The sequence below is a fragment of the Ambystoma mexicanum genome, chromosome 1q (assembly GCF_040938575.1).
Source record: "Ambystoma mexicanum isolate Mex_15411 chromosome 1q, UKY_AmexF1_1, whole genome shotgun sequence".
Taxonomy (NCBI): domain Eukaryota; kingdom Metazoa; phylum Chordata; class Amphibia; order Caudata; family Ambystomatidae; genus Ambystoma; species Ambystoma mexicanum.
Genome location: NC_090922.1, coordinates 616,968,743 through 616,995,868, shown reverse-complemented (window position 1 = coordinate 616,995,868; position 27,126 = coordinate 616,968,743). Strand labels below are relative to the sequence as shown.

General features: G+C 48.7%; 1 protein-coding gene across 8 annotated transcripts in view; it reads right to left on the bottom strand.

Annotated features, from left to right (window-relative positions):
• The window catches only part of RASAL2 (RAS protein activator like 2), a 1,332,618-nt gene that overhangs the window by 176,493 nt on the left and 1,128,999 nt on the right, over positions 1 to 27,126 (bottom strand). For all 8 annotated transcript variants that reach the window (XM_069641161.1, XM_069641162.1, XM_069641160.1 and 5 more), the window contains 2 exons: positions 22,955 to 23,191; positions 11,526 to 11,727 (listed from right to left, as the gene is read on the bottom strand). In XM_069641161.1, the coding sequence (XP_069497262.1) occupies positions 11,526 to 11,727; positions 22,955 to 23,191 (439 nt within the window). The remainder of the gene's footprint in view (positions 1 to 11,525; positions 11,728 to 22,954; positions 23,192 to 27,126) is intronic.

The window sequence follows — 27,126 nt, the reverse complement described above, 5'->3', positions numbered from 1 at the left end:
GGGGGAGCGTGTGACATCCTGCTTGTTAAGGTAAAACATTGTAGTAGAATTGTCCGTCCTGACCAGAACACACCTGCCCCTGATGAAGGGCAAGAAAGCCTTGAGGGCCAGGCCCACTGTGTTGATATGCAAGAGGGCTTCCGTCCTGGACCATGCTCCATGAATTGCATAGCCCTCCAGAGTAGCCCCTCAACCCAAGCGGGAGGAGTCAGTCGTCACCACCAGTGTAGGCTCCGGCCGGGCGAGGGGGCTCCCACTGAGACATTGTCCTCCAACAGCCACCAGAGAAGATCTGGCAGCAGGAGCAGTGATATTGGGAGGATCTGACTGAGATCCCGTCTCCTGATACCAATTGGCCGCCAGGTGCAACTGGAGGCGCATCATCTTGAGGCAAGCCTGCAGTACAGTGAGCATGCAGGAGGCCATTAGGCCCAGAATGTTCTGGAACCACCATGCTGAGGCGGTCGAGTTGACCAGAAAGTGTCCCACCACCTTGCGGAGGGACATACGCCTCTCGGGCGTGGGGAACACACACTGGATGTTAGTGTTCCAAAGCACCCCTCGGAAGACCAGTTCCTGAGAAGGGCATAATTGATTTCCCCTGGTTGAGGGAAAACCCCAGCTGATGAAGGATATCTGCCAATCTCTGGCAGGAGTGCACCACCCCTTCGGGTGACCCTGCCCACGCCAGCCAGTCAGTCAAATAAGGGTATAGATGATGGCCCTCCAAGCGGAGAAGGCCTGCCACTGCGTTCATCAACTTTGTGAAGACACAGGTGGCTGAGTTCAGGCCGAAGGGCAGCACCTTGTACTGAAAGTGTTACGACATAATCATGAAACGCAGAAACGTCTGCTGTGGTCGATAGATGGGTACGTACAGGTAAGCATGCTTGAGGTCCAGGGAACACATCCAGTCGCCTGCACAAAGAGACTCAGCTATGCGCCTAGGAGTAATCATCTAGAAGCGCTCCAGTGGTAAAGACAGATTTAGAAATGACAGGTTCAGGTCTACCCTCAGGCCAGCCTGGTTGTTCTTGGGTACCACACAAGTTCTGGAATAGTAACCGAAGCCCACGTTTACAAGAGGAACTGGTTCTATTGCTTGCATCTCCAAGATCGAAAGGACCTCCCGTAAAAGAGCTGTGGACCCAATCTGACAAAGAGGAGGAGATGATCGTAGAGGCAAAGAAAGAGGAAGACTGAAGCCTGTGGAGACTACGGATAGGAACCACAGGTTGCTGAAAAGACACTTCCAGGTGTCCTGGAAAATGGACAGACCCACAAAGGCAAGCTGTGTTCCCCGACCTTGATGCCACTGCTTCTTGGCATCAGAGGCAGGGGGAGCAGGAAAACATGCACAACGTCCTATGCTGCTTCCTCCTGTTGTCCCTAGGCTACCTGTCAGGCCTCTGTGTACCGCTGTCCCGGCCCCTTGAAGCCAGAGAAAGTGTGAGGCTTGAATTTGGTCCTGCCTAGGGACTGAAGTAAGGACTTCTGACTTGTTTTGTCAAGATGACCAAGGACTTGGCAGTTTGAGTGGAGGTTTTCTTCTTTGTTAACTCATCATTGGTCGACAAACTAAAAAGGTCCACGCTCTCAAAGGGTAGATTCAGGTTCCGGTCCTGCACGTCAGATGAAAACTTTGCGGTGTGCATCTACGCCATCCTTCTCATCTCGACCTCAAGGCACAACCCTTTGCTGGCTGTGTCGCGCGGGAGACCGAAGACTCCATGAGGTCCTGCGCAACGGCCTGGGCTTCTGCCAGACCGGCTTTGAAGGAGGTGTGTTTGTCCGAAGGGAACTCAACAGAAATTCCCCAAGCTCCTACCAAAGCTTCTGGTTATCCACAGCCAAGAGAGCGTCCACTTTGGCTTGTCGCATATGCAGTCCAGGGATGCAGTAACAGCACTTTCCTAAGGGGGATGCCCGACCGGATCATGGTGCGTTTCCCCAAGACCTATGCTAGCAGGCCCGACTCCCAGGGGAAAGAGGGAACCCCAATAATTCCACAGGCCCTGAAGGAGCTCATAAAAGACTCTAACAGATGGCAAGGGCTCATCGTCCTGGGCATAATCGAGCCGCAGACGGCTGTCGAGAGGGAGGCGCTGGTGGTACAGGAGGAGGTGGAGGGGTCAAAACAAATGGCTGGTAGGGCCTGAATCGGTGGAGAGACCGGCAGCGGAACCGGGAGCGCAGGAGGAACGGGAGTTGTACCCAGAGGAGGAGGCCAGGGCGGCACCACCAGCAGGATGACTTTCACAATGTCCTTTAGGAGTCCCTTCATCTGAGGGGAAGGCATGAGGAAGAGGAAGCGGTCCTCACAAGTCGCTGGGTCCCTAGGGGCTTGGCCCTCCGGGGCACTGGGCCTCTGCTCCTGGGCAAAGGGCAGAGATGCCTAGCGCATGTAGCCGTACTGTTGTGATGCGCAGATGTATCCATGAGGGTCCCAAAAGCCCCAGCCCCCTGGGATCATCTTGCAAAGCCCATTCGATGGGCAAAAGCACTGGCGGGCCCTGAGCTTGATCCAAGATGACAGCCTGCCTGGCAGGCTCCGCCACATGCTGCTCTGCCATTTTGAAGCCTTGCGCCGCGCCCTGGGCGGGAGGGCGTGGAGGCCCTGAGCCAAGAGAGCCCTCAGACACAAGAGGATACAGCTTGGGTCTTGCACCCGAAGCAGAGGCGTTGACCTCAAAGATCACTCTAGTAGGTACTGAGCCCTAAGCCAGACGGCCGGTAGTCTTAACGCCCAGACTCACTACCTCGGAGCGGGGTCCTGTAGGCAGAACGCCCTTGGCACCTGTGCCGGTAGCCATGCTGGATCAAGCCGAGGGCAAACTCCTGGAGGTAGAACTAGACAATACCTTACCGCATGGGTTAGAAGAAGAGGACAAGCTTGATCGCACTTCCGAAGACCGCCTGGTAGGGCCCCTCAGCTTGGGAGCCGGTAGCCAGGACGGCCTCAGGTCTGTCCATGGAGCGCCCAGAACAGTCGCCGGATCACTCAGCTTGGGAATTGGTAGCCTTGGAGGCCTTGGGCCTGCCAGAACCTGAATCAGAGGTACCACAATCCATGAGGACCCTGGAGAAGGAGTCGCCACGCTGCGGAGCCGTGCTGAACAGAGGGCCTACCTTGTCTTGATGAGAGGTCCTGGACACAAAGTCCTTATGGTGGGGCGGAGGAGAATTGTGGAAGATCTCCCTCCACCACAACAAGCGATTCTTCAATGGCCTGTGACCGAAAGCGCTGCAGGCCGAACCTGAGTCCCAGCGGTAGTCGGGCCCCAAACACTCAAGACAGAGTGCATGGGGGTCCAATGCCGGGAACGAGCGGTCGCATGAGGCACATCTCGTGAATCCTCCTGCGGCCGACATGCGATGGGGGAGGTGAGGCACCAAAGGGAAGTGAATACGAATTGCAAAAACAAACGGGGAGCAGGCGGAAAGCTACAAAAATCTCAGCGCTGGCTGCCAGGTCCGACACCGTCCATGCAGAAAAAGGGACTGAGGTGAGGCGACAGAGGACGGGGTCTCTGCGGGGCATTCCCATGCCCGAGGCCGTGCCCGACACGCTATACTAAATTTAAAGGGGAAGCTCAATTTTTTGCTGCCAAAGGTTCCGGTACCGTCCCCATGTTGGGGGAAGCCCACAAGGATGGAGGAAAGGTGACGGGATGTACGAGTACAGAAAGAACAGGGTTTCTGACTTTGGATCAACAAAAACTGCCAAATGAATCGTAAATGAGGGATGTTATAAAAAAACATAAAAGTAAATATCAGGGAGCACCTGTGCAAAAAGTCATCTTCAGAAAATCCGAGCACATTTCAATTTGCAGGTGCTGAAGGCTCTCAATGCTGTCTTTTGAAACATTTGGATTTCTCTGCTGCAGATTTTGAGCAGAAATATTTCTCTTATCGGTCTATTCAGTGCTTTAAAAAAACAGAAAAAAATGCATGGGATCCTAGTTTAACCAGGAGTCATGGCTTTAGGGAAACCTTTGATCTTTTTTTCCAAGAAAAACCAGCAGTTCCTTTTAAAATACTTTTGATTACAGACAAATTAAAAAACACATTTTATTTAATTTTGTAATGGAAACTATTGTGTGAAATTTGCATTTAAATGATTTAACGCTATTTCTTTGTATCTTTTATTAAAAGACTGTATTCAAATTTAAAAATGTGTAGCTTACTTTGATAACCACATATGTTATGGTATGTTAAAGACGTGCATTGCACTAGTTACGTGTGACCTCTTATGCTAAAACCCATTTGCTACTAAAAGAGATGTTGGTTATTTGCTACTAAACAAAATGACAATGGCTTTGCACCACGTACCATTTTACATGACAGATCTGTCAAATAGAATGCCGATAAGCTAAATTGAACCTGGAAAGTTTGGGTGCCAATCCAATGTAGTTACCACAGTGCCTGGATAGACTAAAGCCACATGTGAAACAAATGTATTGAGTACGACAGCTCAATAAAACTGTGCACAAGCTTTGGAAATAGTGCAAAGCATAGTGTTTTGACCACGTGAGAGTACAACAATGGGCTTAGGCCTTCAGCAAACTATAGAGGCTCTGCCCTCCCAGTTAAAAGGTAAGAAAAGAGGTTCACATTTCTTTACCAAGAGATTTCCAAGTAAAATGGTTTAGAAAGATATTTCTAAAAGGTACAAATGTGTGGGCCCCAGGGCGATATTATAGTTTATCTATCACATGCATGCAGCTAAATTTGTTTGATGGCATAAAGTGTACTTTATCACAATTTCTATGGGTATACCAAGGAGGCAGGTCATGATCATTGTTACTTCTTAAAGCCAAACAGCCTCATCACATTCAATAGGCTTTTGGTCACAACAACCTAAGACATCAAAAAGGTCCCTAGGTCGAAAACCTCATCTTAAATATAGATGAACACCAATGTTGAACCATGCACATACACACAAGTGAAGGTAAATAACATATGACTATTTGCACACATTTGTTTTTGGTAGGGCTTGGCCTTTCATAGGGTTATATACGAATTGTTCGTTTCACAATTGTTTGAATTACAATTGACCTTTTCACAATTGACCGAATTGTGAGGTCAATTGTAACATATATGCGGGGGGAAACCCCCTGAAATCCCCCACCCAAAGCAAATATATGACAATGCATTACTTACCGTAAAAGCATTTCTGATGGTAGTACCTGCTTAGATTCACATGCTGTGCATAGGTCCGACATCCAGTGGTCACTGCGGAGTATTACATTTTGTTTTTCGTAGTCGAAAAGGGGACGTCGACAAGGCGTGTCTGTAACACTATCCCTATAGTGACGTGCGTTGTACCCACAATCCCTCACGCGTCGAGGTCCCTCTGTTTGTATTTTTCTGCCCTGAGGGAGCCTTCTAGACGTGAGTGAGTACAGAAAAGAGAGAAATATAGAAAAGGATGTCTATGTTCCTTCCATCCGAGCGGGGAGGAAGGGTGGGCGCATGTGAATCTAACAGATACAACCATCAGAAATGCTTTTACGGTAAGTAATGCATTGTCTTCTGATGTTTGTTAATCTGCTTAGAATCACATGCTGTGCATAGACTAGCGAGCAGTACCCGGAGTTGGCGGTGGGTTATGAGAAGGAACAGTAGAGAAAAGATGTCTTAATACTGCCTGTCCCACCTGGGAGTCAGATCTAGAGTGTGCATCTAGTAGTGTTTTGTAAAGGTGTGCACAGAACTCCAGGTAGCCGCTTTGCAGATGGACTCAAGGGGAACATTAGCAATGAACGCTATGGAAGCCCCAGTGCCTCGAGTGGAATGTGGTCTTGGCTTGAAGGGTAGTTCTCTCTAAGCAAGAGTGTAACAGAGAGTGATGCATTGAACAATCCATCTAGATATAGTGGACTTTGAAATTGCATCTCCTTCTCTTCCTGCTGCCACAGAGACAAAGAACTGATTAGTCTTTCTCAGTGGTCTGGTTCTTTCCATGTAGAACATGACAGCTCTGCGTACATCTAGTGTATGCAGACTTTTTTCTCCCAAGCTGGAAGGGTTTTGAAAGAACGTTGGTAGTTCTATTGACTGGTTTACATGAAATTTCGAGATGAATTTTGGTGCAAACCTTGGGTGTGTGCGTAGAACCACCTTATCCTTGTGAACTGTTACGAAGGGGTCTAGTACAGAAAGAGCCTGTAGTTCACTTACTCTCCTAATGGAGGTGATAGCTATTAGGAAAGCAGTCTTAAGAGTGAGGTCTTTAAGAGTTGCCTTGTGCATGGGTTTGAAAGGAGGGCCCATGAGTCTAGAAAGTACCACATTTAAGTCCCATCCGGGAGCTGGGTTAGCTATCGGAGGGTGTATTCTCTTTACCCCCTCCATGAAGGCCTTGATACCTGGTATCTTCCACCACAACACTTTAAGTTGGGAAGTGGTGTATGCAGAAAGTGCCGCTAGGTGGACTTTAATGGAATTGAACACTAGACCTGAATCCAGTAAATGGGTCAAGTACAGAACAATGTTAGTGGGAGAGCAGTCAACCGGGTTGATGCTCTTACCTTTACACCAGATGACAAATCTTTTCCACTTGCTAGAATAGCAGTGGCGAGTATTAGGTTTACTGGCTTCCCTGAGGATGTCCATACATCTCTGCGGGAGTTGTAAATGTCCAAATTCTATGATCTCAGGAGCCAGGCTGCTAAGTTCATGGTCTGAGGGCATGGATGCAGTGTCCTGCCCTTGTCCTGTGACAGCATGTTGTACGGGCAGGGAAGTTTCACAGGGGGAGATAGGAACATCTCCATCAAGTGAGCGAACCATGGCTGCCGGGCCCACATTGGGGCCACTAGTATCATGGTAACCTGCTCCTGGTGCATCTTGTGCACCACTTTGTTGAGAAGGGGAGTCGGGGGAAAGGCGTAAACAAATTTCCCTGACCATTGAATCGACAGACCGTTCCCCTTGGACTGGTTCTGGGGGTACCTGGAGGCGTAACTTTGGCATTGTGAGTTCTCCATAGTTGCGAACAGGTCTATTTCCGGGAATCCCCATTGCGTGAAGACGTCTAAGACGATGTCTTCGTGCAATTGCCATTCGTACTCTTCGGGCAGGGGGAAGTCTCTGCTGAGTTTGTCTGCTAGCAGATTGAGTTCCCCTGGTACATGTTGTGATAGTAGGAACATGTGTTTGAGAGCCCACTTCCATATATTCTGGGACAGCTTGGACAGTCCTGGAGAGTGAGTGCCCCCTTGCTTGTTGAGGTAGTACATGGCTGTGGTGCTGTCTGTGAGGACCATCACTGTCTTTCCTTGTAGGTGTTCCTGAAAGGCCTTCAGTGCTTTGAACACTGCTAGTAGTTCCAGCAGGTTTATATGCTTGGATGCTAAGCTCGGAGTCCACGCTCTGTGAGCAGTCTGATGGGATAGGTCAGCCCCCCATCCTGTGAGGGATGCGTCTGTGGTTAGAGTGGCTTCCACTGCGGGTGTGGCAAAAGTTTTCCCTAATAACAGGTTTTCTTTTGTCCACCACCGTAGCGAGAGAACCAAGGCCTGCGAGACCACCACTAGATCGTCCCATTGTCCGCTGGCCTGACACCACTGGCTGTAGAGCCACTCTTGCATTGGGTGCATGCGCAGGCGCGCGTGAGGTACCAAATAAATACATGACGCCATCATCCCTAGCAAGCGCATTGCTTTGCGTACTGTCACCTCTCGGCCTGCCACATAATGGGGGATCTGAAACAGCATGTTTTGGACCCTCTCGTTGGGAGGGGAAGACGAGGCCGTCCTTTGTTCGAATTAGAGCCCCTAGGAATTGTTTGATTTGGCTGGGGTCTAAGCTGGACTTCTTTTCGTTGATGGAGAAGCCCAGTTGGGACAAAAGGTCTGCGGTCTTTTGGGTATTGGAGAAGCATGTTTCGTAAGAATCCCCTGTTATGAGCCAGTCGTCGAGGTAAGGGTATACCGGGATGGATAACCTGCGCAGGTGGGCCGCTGCCACTGCCAGTACTTTCGTGAATACCCTTGGTGCAGATGCTATCCCGAAGGGTAGTACTCTGAACTGGTAGTGTTTGTCCTCTATCTTGAACCTGAGGTATTTTCTGTGCGATGTCAACATTAAAATATGAAAGTATGCATCTTTCATGTCTAGTGTTGTCATGTAATTCCCTTGTGATAACAGTGGGATTACTTCCTGCAAGGTCACCATACGAAACTTTTGGGGTTTGACAAACTTGTTCGCTGGGTGCAGATCTAATACAGGGCGCATGGTTAAGTCCTTTTTGGGTACAAGGAAGTACACTGAATAAATACCTTCTGTTACCTGAGATAGGGGGACAGCCTGTATAGCTTCTTTTTTCAGTAGCACTTCTACTTCTTGAAGAATGATGGTGAGGTGTTCCGGTGTCATGCGTCGGTTCCGTGGGGGTCTGTACTTCGGGGAACCGTTGAATTCGATGCAGTATCCGTGGGCTATGGTGGATAAAACCCAGCGGTCTGACGATATTCCCTCCCATGCTGATAGGAACGATGTTAGCTGGCCCCCGACCGGTGATGCATGGGAGGGGACCCGAATCTTCGGGTCATTTGTTGGTATTGGGCGTGGAACCTTTGGGGCTGGAGCCGCGACCTCTTCCTTTGCCACGGCGTTGGCCTCTTTGACTGAACTGGGTGTTGTTACCCTGGTTAGAGGGCCAGTTGGTAGCAGGGTAAAATTGCTGTTGGTTTTGCTGCTGGCGTTGGCCATGAAAGGAGCGTCTATTGCCATAGCCGCGTCTGTTAGGGGGCCTAGAAATTTGGTCAAGAGTCTTGATGGTATCAAACTCTTTCTTCGCATGTTCTAGGGCCTCATCAACTGCTTTCCCAAACAGATGTGTTTGTTCTATGGGCTTATTTATCAGGGAAGCCTGGGTTTCCGGCTTAAATCCCGAATTGCGCAGCCAGACATGGCGTTTGAGAAGTATTCCCTGAACCAGGGAACGGCCAGCCGTCTCTGCGGCATCTAAGGAGTTCTTTACGATGCCCTGGTTTACAAGAGTTCCCTCTGAGATTATAGCTAACAGGCGTGAACGCAGGGGTTCTGGTGCGTCCTCTGCTTCGCTGCGCAGCTTGCTCCACTGTGCATCTGCGTAGCTAGCTAGTAGGGAATTGTTATTTGCAATCCTAGTTGAGAAGGCGGCGGAGGTCGTGATTCTCTTTCCAAGTGCATAGAGCTTCTTGCCCTCTTTGTCAGGTGGTGCCTCACTAGTGGATAGTGGTACCCCCGCTCTTTTTCTTGTATTAGTAACTACGAGGGAGTCCGGAATTGAATGTCCTCTGATGTACAAAGGGTCAGAGGACGAAGGGCTGAAGAGCTTTTCTATCCGAGGGTTGACCCCTCTGACTAAGGCAGGATTGGAAAGGGAAGGAGTTATTCTTCTCTTTATAGAAGCCAGGAGCGGAATAGACTGACTAACAGGGGCTTTTTCTTTAATAACTTTCTCTACAAAGTCTATGTCAGGAAGAGTTTCCCCTGTGTCTATTTCAAAATGCGCTGCTGCCTTGCGCAATAGTGCATTAAGTGAAGGTTGGTCATCTATGGGAGAGGTGTTTCCAATAAGTGAATCCTTGGGAGGAGAAGGGTGAAAGGCATCAGGGTCTGAGTGCACTGATGGGGATTGCCAAGGCTGCACTGATGGGGATTGCCAGGGCTGCGAGGTAGCTGAATCTTCTTCAAAAACCCCTGCACTAGTGTAAGGATCTTCTTCAAACCCCTCTTCCTCATGTTGTTCTTCTCCACCCAAACACTCCTCATCTTCCTGGAGGTATTGCTCCTCTTCAGTGAGGTCATATACGTCTGTAGAAGAGGGAACAGCCTAGGGATCTTGACCCTAGGGTCATCCTGGGGCCATTCTCTTGGTCTTTTGTGTGTGGGTGGGTTTTGGCTTCCCAAAAACCTTTCCATTTTCTCCATACAAGAATGGAGTCTTTCAAGGGTCTCATGGGGGACCCCTGAATAGTCTAGAGGGGGAAATCAGTGTTTTCACCTTCAAAACGCTTAGAACGCTCCCACAACGTCGAAGAAAGTTTTCCGTCGCCCTCAGAAAAGCCCTCCGGTAGTTCAGAAGTGCCCTTAGATGAAGGGGGCAGTTCCTGGCTACTCTTGTGCTTTTTCGGCGTTTCTATAGCTTTTTGTGCAGTATTCGACTTCTGTTTCGTCGTCCGCTTACGTTTGTCTTTGGAAACAAATCTCGCCAGGCTCTCGACAACGAGTTCGTCAGTAGAGGGCTCTGGTGTCGACGTTGCCTGCGTTACGCGTTGTTCCTTGACGGCCGCTCTATGGAGCGTTACGTCGGATGATTTTGAGGTAGCGCCCGTGTTTGATGAAAGCCCAATCGCTGGTCGCGGCTGCGTTTGCGGGTGGGGCTTGAGACCCTTACGGTCTGAGGTAGACGCCGGAGTGCCCTGCGTCCCCTTCGGTGCTGATGGATCCTTCGTCTTCGACGAAGAAGAGCCGTGGGTTGTGTGCTTAGGCCTATGGGGTCTATGTGCGTCCTTGTCGCCGGGGTGTTCATCCCCATAAGCAGGGCGTGAGCCGAGCCCGTCGGGGACGGACATCGAGGAGCGCGAGCGCTCCTTCTGGGGGTTAATGACTTCCGTAACGGACGTCGAGTTATCACCCTCCTCGTCACTTTCTGTAACAGCGGCGGCGGGTGAGGAAACTGACTTCGACATAGCTAGTCCGCCCACCTCTTAACTTTTCGTTCTTTAAGAGTTCTTGGTTTCAAGAGCTTACAGGCCGCGCAGCTGTCCTCCTTATGATCGAGGGGCAAGCAACGATTACAGAGCTTGTGTTTATCCTTCCAAGTGTATTTGCCCCTACAGCGTGGGCAAAACTTAAAAGGTGTCCTCTCCATAGCTGAGGCAATAATAACTGGTGATAACAACCCCAAGGGAAAGATAGGGGAGAAAGAAAGACATTCTCAAAGAGAAGATAAAAGTTCGAACCCCCACTCTCCCTACTGTATGTTGGCCGGCGAGGCCAGGCCACGTGTTCGGCAGCGCTGAAGGATCTCCTCCGTCTCTTCCCCTCCGTCGAAAACTTGCTCAGCGGAGAAACAGCTTCACAGCTAACGTCGAGTGGAGGGATCTTTAACAATATAATAAGTATAATTAAGGACCGAGGTCCGTAGTAAGTATTTTGCAATGTCTCTCTAGGAGCTCCGCGTAAGGCGACCAGAAGCTGGGCGGAAAAAAACAATCTGAGGGACCTCGACGCATGAGGGATTGTGGGTACAACGCACGTCACTATAGGGATAGTGTAACAGACACACCTTGTCGACGTCCCCTTTTCGACTACGAAAAACAAAATGCAATACTCCGCAGTGACCACTGGATGTCGGACCTATGCACAGCATGTGATTCTAAGCAGATTAACAAACATCAGAAATATATATATATATATAGTCAATTGTTCATTCGAACAATTGTAAACAAACAATTTGGTGTATACCTCCCATAGCACTCAGTGGGATTGTCAATACCATCTCCTTCCCAGCTCTTACGGCCAGTTACCTTATCCAGCTGCGATACCACTTCCCACAGAAGGCAATGCAGGATGGAGAGCTCCCGGCCCAGGTCAATATAGCCTTCAAAACCTGGGGTGTTGGATATGGTGTCCGGGTTGGAGATCTCCTGTAGGAAACGCTTCATTCCTCCCCACTCATGCTCCAGGAAGTCATTCATGAAGGCCATATACTCCTCTTTGTTACCAAACCTGCAAACCAGTGAAGAGAAGGGGGGGAAGTGGGAGCAGGAGAATAGGATAACAAATAATGGATGAAGGAAAAGGAGGGGGGGGGGAAAAGAGGAAGGTTGCGAAAGCAGAAAAGACATTGGTAAATATAGGACAGATGAGGAAAAAGCAGAGGAATGCAGAAGAGATGGAGAAGGGAAATGCAGAAAAGCATTGGGACAAGGAATAAAGAGTGCATACAAAAGTGAATATTGGGAAAGTGAAGATGAAGGGAAAGAATATCACAATGAGTGCGATGAGAAGATGAGCAAATGGGAAGAAGAGGGATATCCAAGTAAGGGGGAGGAGTAAGAGGGTGGAAAAGAAGCAGGGAAAGAAGGAAAACGAGGAAGAGAAAAAACAGAGGCGTAAAGAGGGATATTGAATGTGAGAATAAAAAAGGAGCAGTAAAGAAGATGAGGAGGCACAGGAAAAAAGGAGGAGATGGGGATGAACAGTGAGGAGTGAAGCAGGAAGATATGGGGAGACAGTGAGATGGGGGAAACAGGGCAGATCCGCGAGAGATAAAAGACAGAAGCGTACAGAATAGCAGGGAAGAAAAAGAAGGTTCAAAAGAGGATGCAATGATAACAGAAAAATAAAGAAAGGTACATAATGAAGGGGTAGAAGGCAGAAATAAAAATTAAATTAGTTTTGCACTGCAGATCTTGCTTCATTGCAAGACTTCCTGCTGGGGTGTAGTGTTTTTGTATACAAAATAAAAAGCTTAGTCATTGGTTACAACTGATCTGCTATGTATTCAGTACATGTATATGCACTCTTGAATAACTGGGGAGTGAGCATCAATAAACACTTTCTCCTTTTATAATTATGAGATTTGCTGCTGGGTGTTAACTGCTGAGTTTGAGCTCTTTGACAACATCAAGTCTCTCTCCTGGTCAGACCACTCTCTCCTATTACCTGTGTCCCCTCAACCCTCCGACTGCACCTCCTCCAGCCCCTCCGTCCGATGAAACGAGTGTTGGCTGCTGCCTTGACATCCACCTTCACCCCACCTCTTCCCACAGAGTACCTCCGACTCTGCTCTCAGCAACCTCCATCTGGTTATTACTAACACACTGGACATTCTTGACCCAGTCACGAGGATCCGCCTGAAACCTGCCTCCAAGCGTAATACCTGGTACGACTCTGAACTTGCAGCCCTGAAATGCAAGTGCAGAGCTGCAGAACGGAAGTGGCAAACCTCAGCCTCACCCTCTGACAAACTGGCCTGCCGCCTGCTCCAAAGGCTATACACTCTCCAAAGGGCACACATCCAGGGACGTGTATCTGATGCAACCAACAATTTGGCTGAACTCTTTAAAATATGCAGGGAACTAGCCAACCCTTCCACAGTTTCCTCCTCCCCTCCCGTCCCAGGCCCTCTGCTACACACTAGCCACACACTTCACCACTAAAACTTTGGACATCCTGAGCCCCCTTGCTACCCTCTCCTCCAACCCCTCCCATACACCCTTGCCTTCCATGGCCTCCCACACCCGCTTCTTCCTCTGTCTCATCCTTCCTGATGTGGTCACCAGAGTTGTCTGCTCAATGAAGGTCTTATCCAAACAGGTCTCCCCTTGCTCCTCTAGAACCATCAACAACATTGGCTCTCTTGCCCCTGTACTCGCTGTTTTCTGCAACCACTCTTTTGCTACTGGTTCTTTCCTCTCCTCCCTTAAGCACTCCCTTCTGCGCCCGTCCTAAAAAAACATCAGCAGACCCTACATGCCCAGCCAACTACCGTCCTATGTCTATTACCAACTTCCTTGGGAAACTCCTGGGGATGTTGCCCTTCCCCCAACTCACCGTACACACTGATCTGGACTCTACCTTTCCAGCTGTCCCCATTATGCTCCATCTCTCCTCTCCCTTTGACATGGTCAATCACTCTATCCTCATAAAACGGCTCCATGATACCTTGGGTATATCGGAGCAGGCACTGGACTAGCTGACCTCCTTCCTAACAGACCGTTCATCACAGGTTGTTCTGGGTACCTTCTCTTCACCTACCTCTTTCTCCACCTGTGGTGTCCCCCAGGGCTCCAACCTCTCCCCCTGGCTCTTTAACACTTACCTTGCTCAGCTGGAACTCCACATTTCCTCCTTCTCCCCCAACTTCCAGTGTTACGCAGATGACACACAAGTCTTTTTCAAACTTCCTGCTGACCTCCTTCCATCCTCCATCATCCCGGACTGCCTATCTGCCATCCAGTCTTGGTACACTTCCAACCTCTGCCTCAATGTCAGCAAGACAGATCCTTCCCCTCACTCTGGCCTTCTCTCTTTGGGCTCTCCCCTTCTCCTTCGTCTGAAGCCAGAAACCTCTGAGTCATCTTTGACTCATCTCTTTCCTTCCTCTCACATTCAGGACATTGCCAAGAGGTCCAATGTTCAACTCTTCCTTCTCAAAGGAATGCTTCCTTTTCTCCCAGAAGTTCAATGTTACCAGAGCTCTGGTTCTCTCGAGGCTAGTCTACTGCAATAGCCTTCTCTTGAATCTACCTTCTTCCGCTCTACGACCCCTCCAGCTAATCCAGAATAGGGCAGCAAGACTTATCCTTGGCCTCAAGCCCAGGGACCGCATCTCTCCTGCCCTAAAAACCCTTCACTGGCTCCTGGTTGCTGCAAGGATCAAGTTCAAATTCCTCTGCATCATCCACAAGGCTGTCTGGGGCAGTGGGTCACGCTTTCTGCAACTTGCTCTTTCTAAATACCCCCCATCTAGACCTCTACATTCCTCTGGTACCAATTCTATGTGTGTCAAGCGTTTTGCTTAACAGCGGGCCGGAGGCTGGTCTCTTTCTACAGCCTTCATCGAACAGCCTCCCCCTTCCTCTTCGTCTTGAGCTGTATATCCTCAAATTCCAGAAGCTCCTCAGGACTAGTTTTCATCGCCTCATCCACTCCTTCCCCCCCCCTCTGCTAATCTCACAGTCGCTTTGATTGGTAACCAGGGGCCTTATGTGACTTTCGGTGCCTTGGCCTCCCAAACCCACTCCCCTCAGCTTCTGCCAACAACACAGCACTTACCTGGCACTTACTGGCCTTTGCCACTGTAGGCCTGCACTTACCCATCTATTGTTTAACAGATGTAAGTTCCCTAGCACTTCCTACACTGGGCACTTACAACTGCTGCTCTCTCACGAGCACAGGCACTCCAGCACTTAACCCCTCTTCCCCTCTCTCTGCACTTGCATGCTCTGAATGCTCACAAGGCCTAGTAGGTTTGTATTTATCCTTCAGTGTATTGGTTGTTTTTCTATCCCATGCGACCTCCCTGTGGCAATGTGAGCGTTTTGTAACACAATTTGCTTGTTGTACAAGCGCCTAACAAATGCACAAAAAATAAACTAAGCCCTGCCACTTGGTAGCTATCATGATTACAGTTTCTTCAATAGTACACACGTGAATAGTTATCTATTTCCTGTGGCCTACTTACAATGTAGTCATGAATATTCTCACATATTGTTACATTTTAAGGTATAATAATATTTCCCATTCAGTTAGTCCAAAGCACTAACCTTTTTAATATAGTTCGCCATATTTCTTTTTTAAACCACAACTTCACTTATCTTCTCGATGCAGACGTTTAATTAAATTCAAGCTTGATCCCATTTTCTAAAAACACATTTTGGCATTTTCCTTTTTTTGCATAAAGCATTGACACACAACATTCCAAAGGTTGTTCTACTGGCAATCTGAATACGAAAGTTGAGTACAATGAATGGGTCCACTGTCTGAAGTCTAATGTTTTTGATGCCCTTGGGAAACATGCATAAATGTGGCCTGTACTTCATAAAGGATTTGAGCTTTCATAGCAAGGACATTTTAAATGTAAACACCAACAGTATTGTAAGGCTTATTTTTAGCAGTATGAAGTTATTCAGAACATAATACAGTGACTAACTCAGATCTGTCAGGCAACGCTGCCTTTTTATCCTCCTGAGGAGAGGAAATCTGCTTCCAGATTGGGAACATATCCATCGCTGCAAGAAAGCTACTTAAATGGACAATAGTCTACCAGTGAACAGCATAAGGGCACCAGTAGGAAATTACAATTATTCAAATACTCTCAGACTGATATTAGCCCAGCAAGAATTGCACAAGGAAACACGTACAACTCACTACTAGACCTTGCTTGAAACATTGATTAGGACCAGGGCGGAAAAGCCAACCAATCAGTTCCCTCCAATGCAGGGCTTGAACTAGCTGTTAGGCGGGGGTGGGGGCCACTAGCCACCAGGAATTTTTTGCTAAATGAAAGGGGGTGGCCCTTTCCCCCCCCCCCTGCCTAAGTGGATGGGGGCACCTCCTGTAGCTCTGGCTGGGGCAGATTTCTGTCCCTATCTGCCCCCAGGGAGGGTTACATGAGATGCCCCCTCATCCATTTGGGTTGGGGGGAGAGGGCCACCAGAAATGTTGGTGCATGCCCCCCCCCCAAGCATGGCGCTGCAGGTTTGGGCCCCCTGTGGGCAGATGGATGCCCATCGGCCCCTAGGGAAGGGGCCCAAACAAAAATAAAAAAAAGTTTCGTTTTGGGGGGCTGGGGAGCCACTAGACCACCAGGATTGTTTTGTGATGAAAGGGGGTTGGAGGGGGGTTGGAGGGGGGCCCACCCACCCCAAGTTGATGGGAGGACAAATCAAGTAGCCCTCTTTGGGGGAAGATTTCTGCCCCTAGGAAGGGGCATTTGATGCTTCCCCATCCATTTGGGGTGGGGTGGGGTGGAAGAGGGCCACCAGAAATGATGGTGCAGCCCCCCACGACTCCCCTCCCCCCAAGCATGGGGCTGCAGGTTTGGTCGCCCCTGGGGGCAGACGGTTCCAAACAAAACAACAACAAAAACAGGGCTGCTACTAGACCACCAGGCTTTTTTATTATTAAAGGGGGTGGCCCTCCCCCCTGACCCTAAGTGGATGGGGGGCACCGCATGTAGCCCTCCCTGGGGGCAGATTTCTGCCCCTATCTGCCCCCAGGGGGGGCTTCATGAGATGCCCTCCCCATCCATTTGGGGTGGGAGGAGAGGGCCATCAGAAATCTTGCCACACGCCCCCCCCCCCGGCCCTCCAAAGCCCAAGGCAGTATGTTTTCCCCACCCTGGGGACAAATGGGCATACTAATGGGGGCAAATGGGCACACTAATGTGCCCATCTGCCACTAGGAAAGGGGAAAAAAAATTATAACTTGTTTTGGGTGGGTGTGCGGGGGGGCCACTAAAGCGCCATGGATGTTTAGTGGAAAGGGGGGGTGGCCCTGTCCCCCCACCCCAAATAGACGGGGGCATCTTATGTAGCCCTTCCTGGGGGCAGATTGCTAGTGCAATCAGCCCCTAGGAAGGAGTACATGAGATGACCCACCCATTCATTTGGGGGACGGGGGAGGGCCAGCAGAAACCATTGGAATGGCCCCCCAATGCATGGGGCAGTACGTTTTGCCCACCCTTGGGGCAGATGGGCACACTCATGTGCCCATCTGCCCCTTGTTTTGGGTGGGTGTGGCGAGGCCACTAAACCACCATGGATGTTTTTAGTGGAAAATGGGGTAGCCAGGGGGGGGGGCTGCTTTTCGGAAGTGCATGGGGTTCCCTGTTTTCCTTGATGGCTTCGACACCCTAGGCCCAAATTGTAGGTTGTCCAGATGAGCAAAATCTGCTCTGCCGAAAGGCTTGGTGTTAGCCTTTTCTCTTTGCGCCCAGGTAGGTGCACCCACACATGTAAGGTACCGTTTACGTCGGGAAGGTAGGACATGTGGTGTTGGAGGCGTGTTTCGGTGGGTGGGCAGAGTGAAATGTCTGAAAATTTTATATCGGACTTTGCCGGGGGATGGGGATAATATATTCTGGGGGGGTTCGGGCAAGTCACACCTCTGTGGATTCCCACTGGTATCCTCTTTTCAGAAATGCATGGCTTCTCGGTTTTCCTTGATGGCTTTGACACACTAGGCCCAAATCTGTAGGTTGTCCACATGAGCAAAATTCCTGAAAATCTGCTCTGCCGAAAGAGGTTACCAGTGGTTTAGCCTTTTCTCTTTGCGCCCAGGTAGGTGCACCCACACGTGAGGTACCGTTTTCATCAGGACACCTGTGGGAAGGTACGGCATTTGTGTGTTTGCATCGTTTTCATAACATTGACACATTTGCTGCTGCACTTTGTCACACAACCCTTTCATTTCCCAAATGTGACCTACATTTAGTCGCTGCTTTAGGCACTACACACTTTTATAACCTGCACAAGTCACCTACCCTTCAAAAGGTCTGTCTGTGCTCTTTCAAATAATGTATGCTTGCCCTTCCTCACCACATTTGTTTTCCTTATTTACACATGCTAAGTACGTCTGTTTGGGCGGCAAGCATAACAATCCTGTGTAACATGGCTCCGTTTTTGGCTTATGGTATTGCTTGTTTCGTGAAACATTACAAAAAAAATGTGATTTCCTAAGTGGAAGAGTCGGGGGAATGTAGCAGAGCATTGTTTTTCTCAAAATTGACAGAAGCCATTGCCTTATCGGGCCAACCATGTCCACCACATAACTTTTTTCTGTTATTTGTTGCCTGACTTGCACAAATCACCCCTTCCTAAACTTGGAATTTTGTCTACTTTTCTGAAATGTATGACTTTCTGTCTTCCCATTCCGTCAACGCATGTCCTATTGGTAAAAAAAGGCCAAAATTGCCTACCTCTCACAAAATGGCTGGTAACCATATCAAAATATGTTTTTTTGGTTTCCACTCAACCTGTTCTTGAAAGCCCGGAAAATGGGGAATTCAGCACAGTAAACTAGTTGTTCCTAGCACTTACAAGGAAAAAACTGCAGGCTTCTTTGTACATCGTTTTATGGGCATTTTCTGAAAAAACACCACATGTTCTCCCTTTTTGGTTATTTTCTCTTACCCCCCACCAGCAAACTAGGATTCCTTGGTGACGTTACAACCACCTACACGTGCGGAAAAAAAGGGGCCACATTTGGCCGAGATATCCCATGTAACAAAAAAGTTAAAGGGATTGAATGGCGACATACAAAAATCACCAAAAAAGGCCTTGGCACTGGCGGGAAAACAGGTGGAAGATAAGGGGTAAAAGATGCACAACTGGCCGTGTGTGTTGGTTTTTCTGTCTGGGCCAGAGTTAGAGGGACAGGAAGTGGTACAGTGATACACACTAGAAAGGGGAGAGGCGAGGAAAGGGCTGAGGATGGACCGATGGCACTAGGTCTGGGGAGAGTTTTAGAGGAAAACATGTCAAATGTGCGAATGGTAGATTATGAATAACTTTTTTTTTTTATTCCAAATTAATCCAAATGGTTACATTCATGACACTTAACGTATGGGGGCTAAACCTGCCTAACAAAAGGGCTAGAATGTTTAATTTTATTGACAAAGCGAGAGTGAGACTGTTTTAATACAATAGACCCATCTTCGCAAAGCTGAACAATATTGTCTTGTGCATAAAAACCTCTCTCTGATTCTACAAGCATCCTCGGAGGTAAACTATGTGGGGGTAGATGTTGTTGTTAGTAAACACTAACTATTTAAACTACATGCTACTGTTGCTTTGTTCACTGTGAGAAGCCTAGCACTATTCTCCCATCCACTCCCTCCTCCGGGATCTTCCATTCAGGTGGCCAGGGAAGGGCCATCACTTTTGGATTCCGACCCTGGGGGTGGACAAGCGGGGAAATATCACATGAGTAGAGGGTCGCGGGGGATTGGGAGGAGGATAACCGAGGGCGAGACATGGTATTTCTCCAGTCCTGAAAACACCCTAACATACTCTCCCTCAGCTTTTGTGGGCGTTTACAATCTCACCTCATCTACCCCTCCCAATTTCCACCAAATACTAAGAAGAGACAACTAAAAGACAACTAAGATAAGTAAAGATTACCCACATGAATAACATGGGGAATGTAAGGGAAACCTATCCTACAAAGAACTCGGGTTGTCCCACTAATAGAGTCAGGCAGGGTCAGGCATTAAATTGTAACTACTCACACCGACACCACTTGACGGGTTTGTTCACTATGAAACGTGTGGTCGTGCACACAGAAATGAGCGAGCTGGGGACGCAGTCCAGACTGTTGGGGGCCAGGAGCAGAGAGAAGCAGGAGCTGCAGGAGGACGGTGTGTGGAGATGCTGTCCCGGTGTGGGTTAAGGGCTGCAGCGTGGCGAGGGAGCCGGAGAAGCACAGCCTGCATTCTGCTAGCCAGGTCCACAAGAGTGCATGTTCCCTTGCGGCCAGTGCTGACCCCAAGTGTACCTGAGGAGCAAGGTGTGAGACCCTGAGCTCAACCCTGCATTTCCAGGAGGAACCGCCTCTCAACGCGATGCTGCGCGTTGAGTTTCATGGAAGATGCAAGAGAAACACAGGAGCGTGCGTTTGGATGAGAGCATAGCGGCAGAAAGGCACGGACAGTAAAAGTGGCACGGAATTGCAAAGAAAGGAAAGTGTAAAAGCTGAAAGCAAGATCGAAGCAAAAAGCGTAAAGGCTGAAAGCACAGCTAAGAGCAATATCAAAGCAGAAAGTGTAAAGGATAAATGCACAGCTGCAGGCAAAAGTAAAACAGAAAGTAAGAAAAGCAGATTGGAGCGGAAAGCGAGAGAAAATGAAAAGAAGCACAATGGTGCGAGTGGCCCGTAACGAAAGAGAGAGAGGCATGGGAAGAAGCAAGGAAAGGTGTCAGGGGCACAATAAAGAGGAAAACAGTAAAGAAGGTGCAAGGTAGCAAGGAAAGAATAAAGGACAGTTGCCAGGGCCACGATAAGGAAAGCAAGAGAAAAGAGTGCAAACCTGCACGGAAAGGACAGAAGAAGTAAAGAGGTGCAGGAAGCATTGGAAGAATTTCTTCTTCAGATGCTTCCTGCACCTCAAAACAAGGTATCAAGAAAAGTAAAGTAAGAGCAGGAAAACCAAGAGGCGGCAAAAGGGTCAGAATGATTACGCATAGGAAATGCAAAGATCTGGCATTTGCGAAAGCCTCCGATTCTACCCCATGAAAGAATGGTACATGGAAAAGGTTGTTAATAAGGAAAAGGTACAGCCTATCCAATGGTATTTGTGTTTTGAATTAAAGGGACCTAAACCTGGGGAAGGGCACCCCGTGATACAAGAGAGAACTGTGACGTTTTATGTTTTGTGTTTGAAAGTTGGAAGAGGCCTAAAGCTTGGGGAAAGGAACCCCGAGAGGCCTATCAAAGAAAGCATCCTGATAACAGTAACTGTGTTTAAAAGGTTGAAAGGGGCCAGAGTCGGGGGAAGGGAGCTTTAAGAGGCCCCAACCAAGTTGGAGATATATTTGTTTTTGTTGTACTGTTGAGAGGATTGAAGCGTGGGGAAGGGAACCCAGAGAAGCTTACAAAAGGAACTATTTACAATCTTTCCATGGTGTTTTTGAAACTTGAATAAGCTGAAGCTTGGGGAAGGGAACCCCAAGGAAATCAAAGGCACTGAAGGTAGTTGAAATAACTATAAGGGCCCTGTGGTGAAGGTCTTACGAACAGCCCTGTTGATTAAACTCATTTGTGTCACATTGACCAAACAGCACCGGGTGAGAAAACCATGCGAAACCAACTTTGGTTTCCCACTTTTTGTTGAACCATTATTTTTCTTATTTGAAAAGACTTCCTATCACATTTGTGTACAGAGTGAGCGAAGTATAGGTTTAGGCACAGACAGACTTATTTTGGACTATTAGACAATGACCGCCATTGGAAACATCAGTTAAGGGAATTACCCCTTTAGAGTTCGGGCCAGTCAGGCATTACACCAACCTAGGAACCTTAGTAAATAAAGGTTTTCAAACAAACCCTTTTGAATCTGTCTCTCGTGATACCGTGCATGTCTCACACCACCAAAAGACTATGTACATGTCATTTACGTGTACATACTATAGACTAGGGAGCGTTAAAGGGATGGTTAACATGTTCATACTGGGAGTTTCTTTTGGCAGCTGGATTTAAGAGTTACCGTTCACTTTTCTTTATGTGGACCAATAACAATAAAAACGTGTTTGATAAAAAAAAGCGTACTCACTTGAAAACAGATATTTTAAATTAATACGCCCTAGTGTTGTATCTATTGCCACAAGGTAATATATATGCACTTGATGACCAAATGGGTACATGGAAATCATCCATTTTAAAGAAAATACTGAAATCTCAAAGGCTTTAAAGTTAGCTGCACATTCTGACTGACTCTGGAGTTAACATTTAAACTTCTCAATAAGTGCTTTCAGGTTATTGCTTGCTGTGCATTTAACCATAGATTATAGTGGATGGAATAGATTGTAACTTGGCTGCCTAAGAACCTCTCTAACCAACATTGTCAAATTGATGTAAATGTTACCGGTTATTTCATTTTATTTTTACATTTTATCAGATGCAAACAGGACCAACTGTGCACCTTAGCACAACATATTAAGTAAAAGTACATTACATTTAACACCAAAATAACAAGTACAAAATAACATTAACCACAGCAATCCCAAATAAAATAAAAGGCAAACAACATAATGTTGTACTGGCACATGGTCATTCTGTGGAAACTGACCTGTGACTGTCCATTGTTTCTATGCTTCATCCCTTCAAGCACTGGTAAATTATGATGGCCACCCAGGAACTAGGTATCTTTAGAGAGTGGTCAAGAGGCTCAAGCTCAGCAGTTGCCCAAGTATTGCCAAGGGCTTTAAACTGGTAACACCATACCGCAAAACCCCTTTCTTTAGTTAGGTCACTACATTTTGCAATCATATATCCCACATTCTAACAAAGTCCTACATGGGAATAAGAACAACTTTGGCAATACTTTGTCATGAAACAGACTCAACAACAATGCTTTGAAATGATGACTGTACTAAAAGCAGTGTTTTCTGGACCAGTGCTTTCTTTGTAAGGGTCTCTAGAGCAGTGATATGTTGTGAAAAAATGTACCAGAGAAGTGTTGTTAATGAATCAGGGTCCTGGTTGGTCAACAGAAAGGCAACGTTTCATAATGTGTCAGGTACTTTTTAGAGTAGTGCTAATATAATTATGTTCCTCTACACAATCACAATCCCTGTCCTGCGTTTGGCTACAAAGGCATGGTATTACTGGTATTTTGAGATTCCAAACTAAGTACAAGGTGTTCTAGTATTGATAACGCTGTATGGTTATAAAAGCTTATTAGCATATAAAGGTGTGTAGCTGTTAGGCTCCTCCTTATACCACCTACTTGGCAAAGTTGGCAAGGTTCTGGATGACTTTAGCAATAAGTGTAAGGGTTCGAGACGTCCGATCATCAGGATACTCCTGCATGAGGCTGAATAGGCTGGGCGACATAATCGATGGGCAAAGAAATCGCAGGAAGAGAGAGGCACTGATCAACCGCTCACTGATATCATGCTTCCCCCGGCACAGACACTGCTGCTTCCAGGATGCAAACACCTCCTTCAGCTCTCGAGGAAAGACACTGCATGCCACAAAAGATATTAAAGTCATTAAAAGAGGTCAGATGGTAATCCAGCAAGAAAGCAAAATAATGTGACGCACAAGAATAAACAATAGATAACGGTATGGCATGACTGGAAGCTCTGCCAGGGTAGATGGTCTGACTTTGTTATTAGTGCCATGAAGACCCTGAGTGTTGAGCACTTAATAAAAACAATAAACTAAAAGAATAATGCAAGAACAATGGGATGACATCATGAACCAGACGTTAGAGGGGGTGTCGGGAGAAAGAAAAAACAGGCATTGGCAAAACCAATAGGCATTTGCTGAGCATTCACCATTTGATAGCTAACATTACATGAAAACTTTGTGCAAGGTGCTGCAGAGAGTAGCAAATAGAGTGAAGGTAAAAGATGGGGAAACAGCATAGAAAAGTGAGTTAACATGAGTGAGCAAAGATTGTGAATGCAGCCAGACAGACCTCCACTCTCAGAATTGGATAGAATTACAGTTACTTTATTATTGTCTTTGGCAGCATCGATTGCTGAGTGGATGTTGAAAGGGTTCAACAGTGCCACAAAAAAAAAAAAAAGAAATTAGCAGCAATACACAGACTTACAGTGTATCAAATTGTTAAAAGGGTTAAAAGCAGAAAAAGGCATCCTGAGAAAATTAAGTGAATGTCAAAAAGGGAAGGAAACGTGTGGATGGCAACAAATTACACAGTGATGTTTTATACACAGCTGTACTACTCTTACGTCCCGTCCCTTTTCCTCCATACTGCACGGGCGTCCCTTCCAAGGGACGGAACCCTTTTCACCAGAAAAAAATCTTCTTTCCCTTTAAATTAAGAGGGGTGTGGCCCAGGTTGCATGCGCTGCCATGACTAAGCCCACCGGTGGCACACCTCAGTCGCCTTTTCCGCGTGGACAGGAATGGGCCGAATTCACCAGCACTCCTGGGTTTGGCTTCGGCCATCTAATTCCATGCGCGGATACTACTTCTCTTTTTCTTTTTATCATCGAGGTACTCGGTCCTCAGGCGTCACGCTCCTCCCCGGTGCATGTCGACTTCCACAGGGTTCAGCAGGTGTCCATCCTGCAACTGGCTCTTCCCAACGTAAGACCCCCACGCCCTCCGCCTACGTTGCCTTGGCCCAGACCATGGTTGACAAGCTTCAACAGCGTGTGGCTCGCTGTCCTCGAAAGCGCTGCAGAACACACTAGCCAGGTGACAAAGAAAAATCCTGACAAAGACCACTCCCAAATCGTACACCCAGTAACAGCAGCGCTCCAATAGGGGGCGCACGTATGGAGGGTTCCACGGCTTCCAAGAACGGAGATCCAGGCAGCCGGACCGCTTGCTGTCTCAGAACCGGCGCAAGCAACAAAAAGTGGGTGGGGTGGAGTAAGGGCTTTTTCCAGCCCCCCTCCTCCGCGATAACCTCCGAGGGAAAGAAGGCATAACACAGCCCTTCAGGTCCACGTGTCTCCAGTAGGGGGCAGGCTTGCTCTCCATGCACATTTCTGGTGCCAGAATTTCACGGACCCCTGGATCCTCTCCGTAGTATACACTGGATACCGCCTACCCATCCCAGCCTCTCCTCCCTCATCACATCCACTCCCTCAAGTTGGGACAGCAACTCTTCTGGCAGAGATCCGGTCGCTCGAAGAGAGCCAGGCAGTGGAGGAAGTCCCAGCCTCCCAGTGAGGCTTGGGCTTTTACTCCAGGATTTTCGCCATTCAGAAGAAGAAGAGCCAGATGGGCCTGAAAGTTGTGCTGGACCTTTCCACCCTCAACCTCTCCTTAGACCTACAAAAATTCAAGATGGTTACGCCACCTTTTATAGAGGAGACATTGTGCAAGGGAGACTGGATGTGCTCCCTGGATCTGAAGGACGTGCAGCTACATGTCCCCATTTGGCAGCACCATCGTTCCTTCCTACGGTTCAGGATCATGGGCTACCATTTGCAATACAAGGTCCTTCCTTTTGGCCTCAACTCGGCCCCATGGTCTTTACAAGGCTGTTGAATATGGTGGCTGCCCTCCACAGAGCGCAGGGCCTCCACATCTACCCATACCTCGACGATTGGCTTGTCAGGGCTACATCTCCGGAAGCAGTTCACCACTATAGCCATGCCCTTATGAACACACTGCACGATCTGGGTTTCTCGCTCAATCTCAAGAAGTCGCAGCTGCTCCCCACGCAGACTGACATTTTTGGGCCTCATCTGGGACACATGCTCCGAGAAGGTATTTCCGTCGCAGGACAAGATCTCGGCCATCAAGAGGGCCACCACCCACTTCTTCTGCAGAGAAGTGACCTTGGCATGGTGGTACCAGCATCTCCTGGGTCTCTTGGCGGCGGTCCTATTAGCCATTCCACACACATGATTGAGGATGAGGAGGAACCAGCTGCACTTCATGGCCTCATGGAACCAGGAGCGGGGCTCCCAATCCGAGATGGTCAACGTTCCTCCATCTCTCCACCAGACCCAACATGGTGGTCCAGGGACTGCAACCTGCGGAGGGGCAAGCCCTTTCGGCCACCCACCCCGCAGGCCACCATCACCACGGACACCTCGCTCGATGGCTGGGGAGCCACCCTGGACGATCTCTCGGTCCGCGGCCTCTGGACTCGACAGGAGCAGGAATACCACATCAATTGGTTCGAGCTGAACGCCATCTGGCTAGCGCTCAGAGCATTCCTACCACTTCTCAGGGGCAAGGTTGAGAAGACGGACAACTCGACCAGCATGTACAACATCAACAAGCAGGGAGGCACCAGATCCCCTCCTCTGTGCAGACTGGCAATCAGAATGCGGGAGTGGGCCCTGGAAAACGACACCTACCTCACGGCAGTCCACCTCCTGGGGGAATCCAACCTGGAGGAGGACAGGCTCAGCAGGTTGGGAGCAGACAATTGCAAGTGGCAGCTAAACAACCTCGTTCTTCAGGAGATCTTCAACAGGTGGGATCATCCCCAAGTGGATCTCTTTGCCACCTGGCACAACAAGAAGTACCCTCAGTTTGACTCCTGGCAGGGACAGGGCCCCGGCTCCATGGGCGACGCATTTTGGCTTCAGTGAAACGGCATGAAGGCTTATGCCTTCCCACCCACTCCGCTGATTCATGGAGTAATTTGCAAGATCAAGGAGTCTCGCCAACTCAACATCATTCCAATAGCTCCATGGTGGCCAGCCAGGTCATGGTTTTTGGAGCTGCTCAGCCTCTCGGAGATGCCTCCGATTCACCTCCCGACGGGCCCAGCACATCTTCTTGCCCAGCAGGCGGGCAGGGTCATCCACCCTGCCCCACAGAAACTAGCCCTCACAGCGTGGTAACTGAGCAGGTAACGCTGCGGCACCTCAGCCTTTCTCAGGCTAATCTGGAAATCATTCAGGGCGCAACGAGCAAGGCTACCAGGGCCCAGTATAAAAGTAAATGGACCAGATTCTGCCACAGGGCAGACTCCAAGGAAATCGACCACATGGCATGTACGTTGGACAACGTGCTCTCCTTCTCGGCGCACCTCGCCCACTCTGGTGTGCAGGTGGATACCTGCCGTACCTACCTCGCAGCCATCGTGGCTTACAGGAACTCAGAGGAGGGGATATTCTCCTTAGTATTGTCAAGAAACATTTGACGGGGTTTGCAAGGCTCTGCCCGCCCGTCAAGAGGGTGCACCCCATGTGGGACCTCAACATAGTCTTGAGTGCCCTGGCACACAAACCATTTGAGCCAAAGACGTCTGCGGACATCAGGCTGGTCACCATCAAGACTGCCTTGCTAGTCGGCCTCACCTCGGCTCGTCTCGTAGAGTCAGCGAAATCCAGGTGCTTGTCGCCTCTGAGACATATACTACCTTTCACAGGGACAAAGTAGTCCTGCGGACACACCCAGCATTTCTGCCCAAGGTGCCGTCTGCTTTCCACTTGAACGAGGAAATAGTCCTTC